Below are 13,383 nucleotides of genomic sequence, written 5' to 3' on the forward strand. Positions count from 1 at the left end.
CTGTGTTGTCGACAACACACAAACACAGGGGCAGCTGGCCTTGCACGTGAATCTGTACTACACAAGGCAGTTCGCACATGGGATCTACAACAAGAGTGTGTGTGTGTGTCGGTGGGGAGGTTGAGTGATGCATTATGTACGAGCGACCCTCCTCCTCTCCATCGCCACCTGAAATATAGAGTAGCCTCCACCTGCTGTCACATCACGCATGCGCGTTCCATAAACGTGGTTGACGTGTGTTCTCTGTGTTTGAGCATCGTGTCTGTTCATAAACGAGGAAGTATTTGACAACCGTCTCCCTGCAGTTGGGCATCACGACTTGGTGATTTCATCAGGTGACTCTCAGGAGGTGGTCCAGCTTGATGTGACTGCGGAGGAAATTAGTTTGAAGTTATTACACCCAGATGAGTCATTTAAATGTATAGATGAATCAGAGACTAAAACCACCAAGGGTGCTATCTATCATTGTGCCGAAGGAGTTGTTGCATTACTCACAGCTCAATGTGTCCCTGGATGACTTCAACAGGACTGTCTGTCTCTGCATGTGACTAAAAGTGAGCAATACACTTTTTCAGGAATGTCTTGTTGATTATACTTCAGGGGAGATGGTAGCCTTGAACTTGAACATGTGAGTGTGTTTGTGCACATCATTGTTGCACGCAGATGTTGTCATGATATCTTTACCTTTCCTAAGTAGCTTATTATTATTTGCACCGCGAATAATCTCATTACAATTCATTTTAGTGTTATTTATTTCTGATGTGATGATCTGTGGCCAGCTGGATTAATTCCTGATAGGACAGAAGAGAGTGATAGATGGTACAATTCAAAAAGCCATGTTGGAAAGTAACTATACATTTACTCAATAGTCTACTGCACCTAAATACAACTTTGAGATAAGTGTACTTTACTTGTGTAATTACGTCTGATGCTATACTTCATACTTCTATGCCACTACATTTCAGAGAAAAATATTGTAGTTTTTACTAAGCAGCTATTGTCACTTGTTATTTTTAAGAGTAAGATGTTACATAAAAACATTTAATTTTATGAAACATTATACATTGTTATAGATTAAACTATATGAAGTAGAATATTAAACTGCAGCTTTCAACTCAATGCAGTAACTTTACTGATATATGATAATGACTATAAATTTAACACTGACAGCGGTCGCTCTTCATGAAGAATACATTTGCGCATGATGCTTTAAGTAGTGTATTATTTTTATCGGTGTGATTGTCTTTACTTCAAGAGAGGACTTTGTCCACCACTGTCAAGTAGTGGGAGTCGTCATGCACACAAAGAATCCTATTACTCCCACATTGTGAATGATCTGCCGTGGTGTGAGGGTCAGGTAAAGGGTTTCAAACCGTTTCAAACACCTTGCGGTAGACAACTGCAGCATTTGATAACCTTTGTGTGCATGTGTGTTTGTGTGTGTACGAACACACAGCTGAAGATGATCTTGCAGAAAGGTGATACTGTTTAAAGTTGCTGAGCTTCACTCTCTTCTTCATGCCCTTCATTCTCTCTGTCTCTCTCTCTCTCCCTCTCTCTCTCTCTCTCTCTCTCTCTCCCTCCCTCTCTCTCTCTCTCTCTCTCTCTCCCTCTCTCTCTCCTGCACATGCACACAAGCATTCTCAGGCTTGTCTCCTCTCAGTTTTGTGTCTGCGACCCTGCTGTGTGCATCTTAGTTCCTCTGCACTTCTGCTGATGTTTGCTGTTCGGCATCCTGTGACTTGAACTGTTGTGGAGCATTGAAACTAAATCAATTGAGAAATAATGTTTTTTGAAAAATGTAGTAAATATAATCCTTATTGTTATTCAATAATAGCAGTGGCAGTCCATTAATAATGGTCATATATTCAGAGTCAAATGCTCTGTCTGGGCTTACTGGGTACAAAAGGGCTTAGTAGCTCAGAGGGCCCATACTGAATTTGTGTCATGCCTCTGATCATAATTATGTTATACTGAACATCTGCCCATATGTACTTGAAGTAGATCAGTATATTTGATGAAGTTGATGTAATTGCATGATTATTGTACTTTTTGGACTTGTCTACATAAGTAATACCCTTTATCTGGCTAGAATTAAATAAAAGATTTCCCTCAAATATATAGGAACAGGAATCTACTAAATTGAGCGCATGGATATTGACAGAGGAAGGGAACAGGAAAGACCACAATACGACTCACAGTGAGCCCAGCTCAGGCAAAGCATCCGTATCGACCCACATCATAATACTGAACACATCAAATCATCCGAATGGTCTGATCAAGCCCATTAACTGTCTCATAATGCCCTTTACATTTGACCATCAAAGATAAGTATCACAGGAACCAGTAATCGATTCCCTTGTGTCCTTTCTGAAATATGAATTGGTAGGAGTGTGTGTGTGTGTGTGTGTGTGTGTGTGTGTGTGTGTGTGCGTGTGTGCTTCTGTGTATGTGTGTGTGTGTGCGTCTGTGTACGTGTGTGTGTGTGCGTGCGTGTGTGCGTCTGTGTATGTGTGTGCGTCTGTGTATATGTGTGTGTGTGTGTGTGTGTGCGTGCGTGCGTGTGTGCGTCTGTGTATGTGTGTGTGTGGGTGCGTCTGTGTATGTGTGAATGTGTGTACGTGTGTGTGTGTGTGTGTGTGTATGTGTGTGTGAGTGTGCACAGGCAGCTGCATTTGAGTGTTGGCCTGAATAAATTAGGCTGCCAAGAAGCTTCATCAGACACCTGAGTGCTTTTGTGACACACTTCCTCAGCCGAGACCGGTTGTTAGATACTCATTCAGTCACTATCATCAGTCATTGTTTTACTCAATGTTTATATTGACGTAAATAGCGAATAAAAAAATCAACGAGCGCAGCCTTTAACTGCTATCTAGCGGGCGCCGTGGATGGTAATGTTGTTAATGTTCCCAAAGCATCGAACAGTAGTTCCAAACACTGTTGAGTTTCATAATGTCCCATCAGTAGGTTGGGTACTTTGAATTTGCCAATTAGATCAAACTTTATAGGGTGAGAATGACATCAAGTTACTTTTATTCAAATTCATATATTGTCTCTATCTCTTTCTCACAGGGACGTCCTGTAACTCCTGACAGAGAAGAGGAGCCTTCTTTGCCATAGCACCTCCCCTCTCCTCTCCTCCTCCAGACCACGCCCCCTTTCAGCCCCTCTCTTCGTGGGTTGAGTGGGGTTTTCTTCCCTTTCTATTGCTCCACATCCTACATCACCTGTCACCATGACAACCTCAGCCCTGCGCCGGCAGGTGAAGAATATTGTGCACAACTATTCAGAAGCGGAGATCAAGGTATTATAAATGAACTGCTTGGTGTCATTGTGCAGTTGATTTTATAAGTTAGACTTCAAATCAAAACACATCAGAACCAAACTCTCCACTGCCTCTTATTTCTGGACTTTTCTGTCATAAATATGCTTTGCCACTTGTAATTTGTATACTGTTACTCTGGGTGAGAAATAACATTTTATGCATAAAATGTAACCATTAATAGAAAAGGATACCATTGTCCCTCTGCTGGTGACGTGTAGGTTCGCGAGGCCACCTCCAACGATCCATGGGGCCCGTCCTCGTCTCTCATGTCAGAGATTGCTGACTTGACCTTCAATGTGGTGGCGTTTGCTGAGGTCATGGGCATGGTGTGGAAACGCCTCAACGACAGCGGCAAGAACTGGAGACACGTCTACAAGGTGACCTTGTGAACGATTTATGTCAGATTTGATTGGTGTTCTGTCGTTTAATTGGTGTTCGAGCAAGGTCGTCCTTCAATCAGCGGATCGGCGGTTTCGATCCCCAGTATCCCCAGCAGCTCCGCTGCTCTGTGTCCTTGGACAAGACACGTAACCCCAAATTGCTATGTATGGGTATGAATGATTGGTTAGAGTGCTGATGGGCAGGTGGCACCTTGCACTGTAGCCACTGCCATCAGTGTATGAATGAGTGTGAATGATGACAATAGTGTAGAAGTGCTTTGAGTGGTCCGAAGTCCATTTTCCAGTTACAAATCCTCTCAGTGAATGTGTTTCTCTTCCTTTCTGTTGAGCTTGAACTGTTTCTGGAGCATCTCTCTGACCACTCACCATCACTTCACCTTGCCCCGATTTAATAATTGATGCCAATTGATTTTTTCTCCGCTTCAGCTTGAAATATCTTGACATTTATCAGTTGGATTGCCTTATAATTTACAAGCGATGTTCAAGGTCTCGAGAGGATATATTCTAACAACTATGCTGATCCTCAGACTTGTCCTCTAGCGCCACCAGCAGGTCAAAGTTTTCACTTATCCTATCAAATATCTCAACATCTACTCTATGGATTGGCACAACATGGTACAGATGTTCATGATGCCCAGAAGGCACATCTGACTTTAGTCATACTGAGACTTTTCCTCTAGTGCCACCAAGAGGTTGACCTTTTAGTTCCTAATGGTGTTCTGAACAACCTCAGATGTGTTTAGTGTTCATTACTACTATGCTAAGTACTGTGACTAAACTATGACCTCTTAGCATTAGCATTGTAAGCATGTTAGCATACCCTACAGAGCCTTTTGCATGACCATTATTTTCTGCATGTATCCATCTCATTGGACATATCTCTGTGCAGTAGATCAATTCATTAAATCAATGTTTTTTGTATTTTGGAGTATTAGTGTGGTAATCAGCGCTTTGACTACAGGCCCTGACTCTGTTGGATTACCTGCTGAAGACAGGATCAGAGAGAGTGGCCCAACAATGCCGTGAGAACGCCTTCACTATTCAGGTACTGGACTTCAACAAGAGGAGAACCTCAGCAATCTAATCAAATCCTATCTATTAAAAAAACTAAATCAAACAGTCATTCCCTCGTATAAACTCTGAGATTTATGTTTTCTTTTCTTATGAAACTGAGATATCTTCACATTCCTGAGGATCACATTATTTTTCCCCTTCATCTTCTAAACCACAACTTAAACTAAAAGCATTTGGAAGTTCTCTAAAATATCCTCAAATGTCTTTTTCACTATGCGTGGTCCAGACGCTGCGTGACTTCCAGTACGTGGACCGCGACGGCAGAGATCAGGGGGCCAACGTGAGAGAAAAAGCACGCCAACTGGTGTGTCTCCTCCGGGACGAGGAGCGCCTCCGCCAGGAGAGGAGTCAAGCCCTAAAGACCAAGGAGCGAATGGCTGGGGGAGGCAGTGGAGGAGGCGGAGCCGGGGGTGGGATTGTGTATGGAGGTATCCCTCCATCTTACCATCCAGGCAGGCGCACAAGCCAGCCTAGTATGGCTGTGCTGTACGGGGAGGAGTTCAGCCGCTCCAGAGGCTCTCCATCCTCCTTTAACTGTGAGTATGTTGGGTTTTTAAACCTGCAATAACTTTTTCTTTGGCCACTTGTAGAATGCGCAAACAACTTGTGTCAACATAGACATTGTATGTTGATATGGCAAATTTATATTGACACATCAAGCAGTCACAGAGCAACATTATCATTAATTTGGTGTTTCTGGTCACCTGTCTACAGTGAGTGGGCTTTCATCATCATTCTTGATTTTTTTTCTTTTTTCATCCACCCAGGAGAAAGTGGAAAACCACAAAACCAAAAACCCTTGTAGGAAAACACTTCTGATAAAAGCATAAATATCATTGTTTCGTGCGGCGTCGCAGTGGGCTTCATGCTGCACGCTGAGGCTGGAGAGCCCAAAACTTTCCCAGTTGAAGTGGACGTTTTCCCCTCAATGTCTCATCCATGGTAGACAGTCAGGCAGGGCCAGACTTTTTAGAGCGTTTAAACTGAAAATGTGTTGTTGTACAGGCCCAGGTTAACCCCGTTGACTCTGTTGCCTTTGTTTGCACTGTGCTGTTAACACTGATAGCTCCTTGCTGCCAGCTCAGCCATCGCCATGTTGAGAACTGTATGGAGGCAATCTCTCAATCATAACTCTGAATTTCGAATTTAGCACCTTTTAAAGGGTAAACTTAACTAAATCACTGAACAGCATAAATGGATGCGTTAAAAATACACACTTGTATTCAGGTTGATAATGAAATGCATTTTGTGCTGTAGCCCAGCTCTTTGGACACTACATAGATTATCAATACTGCAGCGTAGGCCTGAGCATATTCAAGCCCCACACTTCCTGTGCTCCAGTCTCTATGCGTCTATTCATGCATCCCCACGTCATTCTGACCATAACTCCTCAAGCACCGCCAATGCTTCCTCCCCAAAACTCCCTCTGCAGCCTCGTCCTCGTCACCTCGCGCCGCTTCAGACCTGGAGCAGGCTCGACCACAGACCAGCGGCGAGGAGGAGCTGCAGCTCCAGCTGGCTTTAGCCATGAGCAGGGAGGAGAGTCAGAAGGTAAAACAACACACACACACACAAAGTATGATAATGTGTCATCTCTTTTAGCTCCTCTAGACAGCATACCCTCCCTCCACACACACACTCTTCCTCTGTACTGGAGCCACACATGTCTCATTGCCTCTTGATGATTCCAATAATGCAAATGTTGTTACAAGCGTTCTGAACATTTGCCCACTTTAATCTAGCTAGCCTTTCCATCCCGTTACCATAGAGATGGATGGAGACACACAACTACAGATTGCTTTAAGCCTTAGCCAAAAGGAGCATGAGCAGGCACACACACACACACACACACACACACACATCTTACCCTTTAGTGTCAGCATGTCTAGTTAACACAGCTAAACTAAAATGCTTTTCTGCGGCCATCCAATGAATTTCTTCCGACCTCTTTCCTTCTTTAGCCAGCTTACTCTTTTCCAGGACCACTGGCTCTCAGACATGCATTTCTCTTTTTTCACACAAGTAATGTTTAAACTTCTATAAAACATCCTCTGCATTATCTCTCTCTCTGCTTTGCTCTAAACCAGCCTCTAGTCTTTGTCAACTAAATATTTCATCAGTACAAAAAAGCCACCGGCGCTGCATGCCTTAGTTTAGCTGGGACCAGCCAACCAAATACTGTTTCACTAACGCGGGTGTGTATGTGCATGTTTGTGCGCGCTCATAGCTGTTGCGATAATGTTGATGATGTCACGATGCCACCCCTGCAGGAGCAGTGCTGTCGCCAAGGAGACGAGTCTCTGTTACAGAAGGCCCTGGATGAGAGCAGGAGAGAGAGTCAGTCAGGGACAGAGGAGGTGAGTTATAAAAATGTGTGTGTGTGCTGAACAGTATGTGTGTGGGTTACACGAGTGTGTGTTTCATGGAGAGGTGGGCTGGTGCATTTATGGGGTTTTTTGGTAGGCATTTGGAGAATAAAGTGGAGTTTATAGTGCAGACTGTGGGATAGGGAGGAAATCGAGACAAAAAGACGTAGATCCGTAAAATGAGGGAGTTTTGAGAGAGAAACCGTAGAGAGCTGAGAGGAGAAAGAGGTGCCGGCTGAATGATAAAGACTGCGTCTCGTCTAACCTTGAGCTCAGCATGACATTTCCCAAGCATACTCCTTATCTTGTAGCACACCAGCTCCTTTACTTATTGGCAAGCCATGTCAACAAGCCAATCAGAGTCACCAGCTCTCTTATGTAAAGGTCCCCATTGGCTTGTAATTGGTCACATATACTGCTTATCATAGAAATCCTGGCCAGAACCTTCTCAGTGGTTGTGACTGACGTAATTCTTGACATATCCATAAGTATGCCTAAATCGCTCCTGCTGTTCTAAATTAGTGTTTTCACTCCAGTGGCAGTGAGACATTGTCACCAAAAAATTCAAATTCAAAAGTATCAATTTTGAAGACGCATAGTTTTAATGACAGTGAAAAAGTTTTGACTGACACATGGAAAACATTTCTTCCTAAGCTTGATTTACAAACATTTCATTCTGTCTGTTACTTCATTGAACTAAGACCTGCCAAGCTGAATGTAAATAGTGTTTTAAAGTTATTGTAGTATTTTATTTTACAATCACATTAACCGTATCAGTTACGTATCAGTTATTCTCTCCTCAATAGATCTCAATAGGGTTTGATATGTTTCATCTTGCATGGTTCAAAAACCCATCCAGTAACACAAACCTGTGCATGTTTGGCACCGAGTCCCAGAATGGTTTTGTCTCCCTCTGTAGTCGGCCATGCTGGACCTGGTGGACATTTTTGGCCCCTCATCTGGGGCCCCACGTCAGTCAAGTGACCCATGGAACTCTGCACCACCTGCCGATGACATCATCTCTGACCCCTGGGACTCTGTAGGTCGGTGGCTCGTCACAGACGCACACATTCTCTGAGTTTGTTTGTCTCTAATCCTTCACACCGAGTTTTGTCTTTACAGCGTGCCACTCCAGCACTCCTGTGATTGGTAGCCCTTGGACGGCCCGTCCCTCATCCTCCAATGCGTCCAATCCCTGGGCACCATGTGCTGACTCACGCACAGATCCCTGGGAAGCAGCACCTGTCTCCTCCAGTCCTGTCAATCATGCGTGGAACAGCCCAACAGACGGAGGTACCGTTCAGAAACACCAGCCTCATCAATATGCATATACACTGTATTTTCAATATCTGTCAAAAAACACTTTACACTGGCTAAGATGATACTGTTTTCAATTTGACAAGCAGGTGGTGATGGGACAGATCCGTTTGCTGATCGGGAAGAGGAGAATCCTAAACAGGAGATTCCTCAAGTGTCCTCCCCACAACCTGCTAGTCCCACAGGTAGTGTAGAACAAGACAGCCAGAAGTACTCTGGATTTGACTGTACATGTGGATCTTACAGAAACAATAAGACTCCTGTTGACAGTGGTTGGAAAGGAAAAACTCTTATTTCAGCACCGTGGACAGCAGGTAGACTGATCGTACACACGTAATGTAGGTGCACAGTGCAATAAGACCACAGGTGGTGCTGGATTCATTCACATTTAGTGTGTGTATTGTACTGCAATACATTAAATGTTCCAGGGATGGACCCACCAGAGACACTTACACAAGTTAGTACATGTTCATGTAATCTAATACAATGACATTGAAACGTGTAATAAAAATGCATCATATTGCAGCATATCTCCTCTCATAACGTTTTCCTGTTCCTGATGCAGAATTGTTTGGAGTAAAGGCAGATTCTGACCCATTTGCTGGAGCAGATTCCAGCCCAGATCCATTTGGGACTGACCCTCCGGTGAAACCCCTGGTAAATGGACGAGAGTCATCCAGCCCTGAGATGTTTGACCTGTCCCGGCTAGCACCCCCGCTCAGCGACCCGCCGACGCACGTGTGTCGAACCCCAGAGGCCTTCCTGGGACCTACGGGGGCCTCGTTGGTCAATTTAGACGCTCTGATAACCTCCAACCCCCACAGCAAGATGCACAACAACCCCTTCCTCGCAGGTAACAAGCAGCTTGAACTCTCTATTTTAAGTTCTGTTCTCACGGGCACATTATTGTGATGTTATTTAGAAGTTTCCACTCACTCGATTCTGTCCTTCAGGTCTGAGTGCTCCGTCTCCTACCAACCCCTTCCATTGCGATCAGCCTCGCCTCACCCTCAACCAAATGCGACCGTCCTCTACATCCCCACTGCCCCCCCACATGCTCTCTTACAGCCCATCGCTGCCTCTCCCTCTGTCCCACCATCCACCCATCCTCCCCTCCTCTCTCACACAACCTCCCGCCGGACTCCTGGACCTTCCCTCCAACCTCCCACAGCCCCTGCTCCCCCTTTCTCCTCGTCTGGCGCAGCGCTCCCAGTCACAGACACACAGCCACAACCCTTTCCTCTGAGACCGCCTGCATCTTTCAAGCGCTGCATGGTCGGCAGAGTTAGACGACAGAATGGATTATTTTTGGATTAATCTATGCCGACTGCAACAAGACTAGTTTAAATGAGCCTGAAATGGATCCTGGTCTGATGTCATTGTGCACACTTGAAGCAGACAAAACTCGGACTGGATGTATTTGTGTCTGTCTAAAGCCACACCAGCTGCTAAATACCCTGAACTCTTGAAGAAAAGCTAACTCTCTCTCACACACACACACACACACACACACTTAAGGGTGCATAGACACAAACATGCATACACCATAAAACTAACAGGGTGTATGTATCTCAACAGCCCGTTTGATGCCTTTCCCCATCAACAGTGACCCCCCGAGCACCCTTTGACCACAGAGCCAGAACTGTTCCTTTAGAAGATTGTGATGAAGCCACATACTTTGATTGTGCACTAAGATTCACAAGGATCCTTACCGCTGCTGCATCACCGACGAAAGCATGAATGCATCCCACCCCCGAGACTCCAAACTATTCTATTCTGCTGAGCACTAGAGACTAGTTCTTTAAATAAATTCTCTTTTTTTCCCTGATGAGTCCAATAGTATCTTGAGCTTTGTTGGATAATAATAATTGAAAAAAAACAGAGAAAGCCTGGAAGTGTGTTATTGTTAGATTCAAGACAGCATTCAGCACTGCGCAAGAGCTAACTGACTCATGTATCCCTCCCTACATATACACAACGATATCTATTTTGCATTACCTTGTGTCCGAGCCAGCTCAACAGTATCTCGTCCTAAGTTAGTTACTTATTTGTGGTCGTAGCCCGTAAAGGATCCAGTTGGTTTCAAACTGGACTAAACCAGCCTAAACTAAACCCTACTGTCTAAATTTGGACCTGAACTGATCACTGATTGTAACCTATCTGACCCGCGTGCCTGTCTCTACAGCTGACCCACAATGCATTTCCGGCTGGTTCATATTGGAGGACCTCAGGGAGACTGCGCTGTCCCTCCTCCAGTGAAATTCCACCTTAGTGAATGGAGAGGCATTAGTCTACAGATAAAACAACATGAAAGATATTAGCATAAAAGTGAGCGGTGACGAGAACAGATTAAGGAAGGGAAAAAAAGATGAAAAGAAATAAGATACAAATGATTACCGATGATAAACTGATGTATTGATGAGAAGTAGCTCCTTTCCTCTGCTCCGTGTTCACTTCTGTGTGAGGAACAAGAGAATCTGACTCCCAAGAGATGTTTGCTCATCACTGCACTGAACCTGAATGTGAAATGCCTGCTCATATATACACACAGGCTTAGTACATATGTATTTAACATAATGATACCCATAAAGTATTATAAAATAGTATGCCAATAAATGAATGGTGTTTAAATTATAATTCCTGACGTGTTCATATGATTGATTGATGCATTAACATGACAAAAGATTAATATTTACTGTCTGAACTAAATTAGAAAAAAATATATCTCTTCTTCTTCTTCTTCTTCTTCTTCTTCGTCTTCTTCTTCTTCTTCTTCTTCTTCTTCTTCTTCTTCTTCTTCTTCTTCTTCTTCTTCTTCTTCTTCTTCTTCTTCTTCTTCTTCTTCTTCTTCTTCTTCTTCTTCTTCTTCTTCTTCTTGCATTTATTTTGACCAAATAAGCATTAACACGTTATCGAGTCTAGCTCGATAGCATTAAAATACTGTTTGCAATTACACATCATCATTCATTTGGAGTCGTGTGTCTGTCCACCTGATGAATGGTGTCCAATAATCACTTTAGGTAATTGTCTGGCACTCGTGTTGCTAATTGTTCACAAGCTAGCCGCTAAGTCTCGCTGCTGTTTGGTGCTGAGCAGGTGACCTTCGGGTACAGTGGGGTTTTAGAGCTTCTTGCTAAAAAAAACAGCTGCCCGCCTTGGCTGAAAACGACGATCCGAGAGCCGTGAGTGAACCGAAACAGCACATTTGTGGGCTGGACAGCTAAACAATAAGCTAAAACTATACCAAACACTGAAGACGACGGAGGCTGCAGCTTCAGATGATAATGCTGTGTACGTTTATCACTACACCGCTTTCACGTTGTCACGTTGACATTTGCTACACTATTAGTACCATTTTCTGGGGGGGACGTAAAAGCACCCATACTCAACCTGTCTGGGACTGAAAGGGCATCTTTCTTTCTTGACCACACACTAAAAACAACAATAACGTTTGAATACATTTAAATTGATATTAAACCACCATTCATCGAGTAAGCGAGACATTAACATCAGCAGGAGAGTTATAATTGACGTGGTATTTGGGTGTTCAAGTAGATGGAATTGATTATTGACCACTAGATGGAAGTATTGACTCAGTGTATAACTGTTTTTGCTCCCTGGACTTTTTCTCTAGCTATTCAGTGAGTGTTTTACACCCGGGATACAAAATGGATATAATTACTTGTCTGTTAGTGAATCAAAGCAGTAGCCAGCACATACAAGTAGTGCTGTAAACAACAGTTGTACCACAGCCATTACTGTTGAGGTGATGCACTGTAACAGTCGATATTCTGCCATGTGTATGTGTGTTTTTATTCAGCCAGCACAACAGCAGCTGCTTTCACAGATGAGGGCTACACCGAACATTCTCCGAAGAAAGGGAACACTCTGCTGTCAAAATCTTTCCCTCGCGGGAAAGAAAGAATATTTTCACAGCATTGCTTCTGCAGATAAATCAAAGAGAAGCCTCTTGTGAAAGTAACATGCAAAAAGTGATTTACCTCACAGTGCTCTAAGGAGATTTATTGAATCATCACACTTTCAGTCCCATGGGGCCATGGAAAGGTGGTCTTGTATATTTTTCCAGACACACTGTCATGGATTTAGTACCGCCAGTTGCATGCAGAGTTGTCTTGCCTGTGTCAAAGAACTGAAATGAAAGAAGGACTGATAATGCCATCCCATGCTGCTGGTAAAACATGGCATTTCCATTTTATTTGTTTATAATGGACCCTGTCAACATGCTGTGTGTGTGTGTCTGCATGTGATGCTGCAAAAGATACAAACAACCTCCAATTCTTTCAAAAGGTCAATTACGCACCATTCCCAAAGCAAGACGAAATGAATGAAGGAAATCCAATCATGCCGGTACCCCCTGACACACTCACACACTTCCCTTCTCTTTAATGTCTGGCATTTCTATCCAAACAAAATCAAGTGCAGTCTGATCACAGATCTAAACAGATGCTGTCTCAACCTCCAGATACAATAACTAAACTCATGTGCACACTTGATTTGCAATGCTGCCATGTGGTGTTGATTTTGTGGAGGAGGGGGTTGAATGATTGTGAGACTGAGTGCGGAATTATTTCTGTTGCAAAACAATATCAGGCCCTGTGGACCTGCAGTGCAAGAACCTGGGCAGAACAGAGGGAGTCATAACCTCAACCCGAACCTCTAAGGGTGAAACATCTGGGTAATATAATTGCCTTATGGTTAATTGTGCATAGCGCTCTTTAACGATAAATCTCGATTAGCCAGAGCTTTGAAAGAAAGTAAGACAAAAATGTGCGCTGTTGCATCTGTACAGTCAGGACAGATTTTCTCCTGATCCCATTCATCATGCACTAAAGCATGAGAGAAAAAATCCTGATCTTGGCCATGGTCTGTTTCCCCCTGG

General features: G+C 43.7%; 1 protein-coding gene across 1 annotated transcript; it reads left to right on the forward strand.

Annotated features, from left to right (window-relative positions):
• Positions 1 to 3,235: 3,235 nt before the first annotated feature.
• On the forward strand, positions 3,236 to 9,729 carry epn3b (epsin 3b). The gene is made up of 11 exons (XM_034540576.1): positions 3,236 to 3,304; positions 3,544 to 3,702; positions 4,688 to 4,771; positions 5,027 to 5,336; positions 6,233 to 6,351; positions 7,071 to 7,157; positions 8,086 to 8,209; positions 8,289 to 8,459; positions 8,573 to 8,665; positions 9,040 to 9,336; positions 9,437 to 9,729. Exons 1-11 carry the CDS (start codon positions 3,236 to 3,238, stop codon positions 9,727 to 9,729), a joined length of 1,806 nt encoding a protein of 601 aa, XP_034396467.1.
• Positions 9,730 to 13,383: the final 3,654 nt, after the last annotated feature.

Source organism: Cyclopterus lumpus, chromosome 1 (genome assembly GCF_009769545.1).
Source record: "Cyclopterus lumpus isolate fCycLum1 chromosome 1, fCycLum1.pri, whole genome shotgun sequence".
NCBI classification, from domain to species: Eukaryota; Metazoa; Chordata; class Actinopteri; order Perciformes; family Cyclopteridae; genus Cyclopterus; species Cyclopterus lumpus.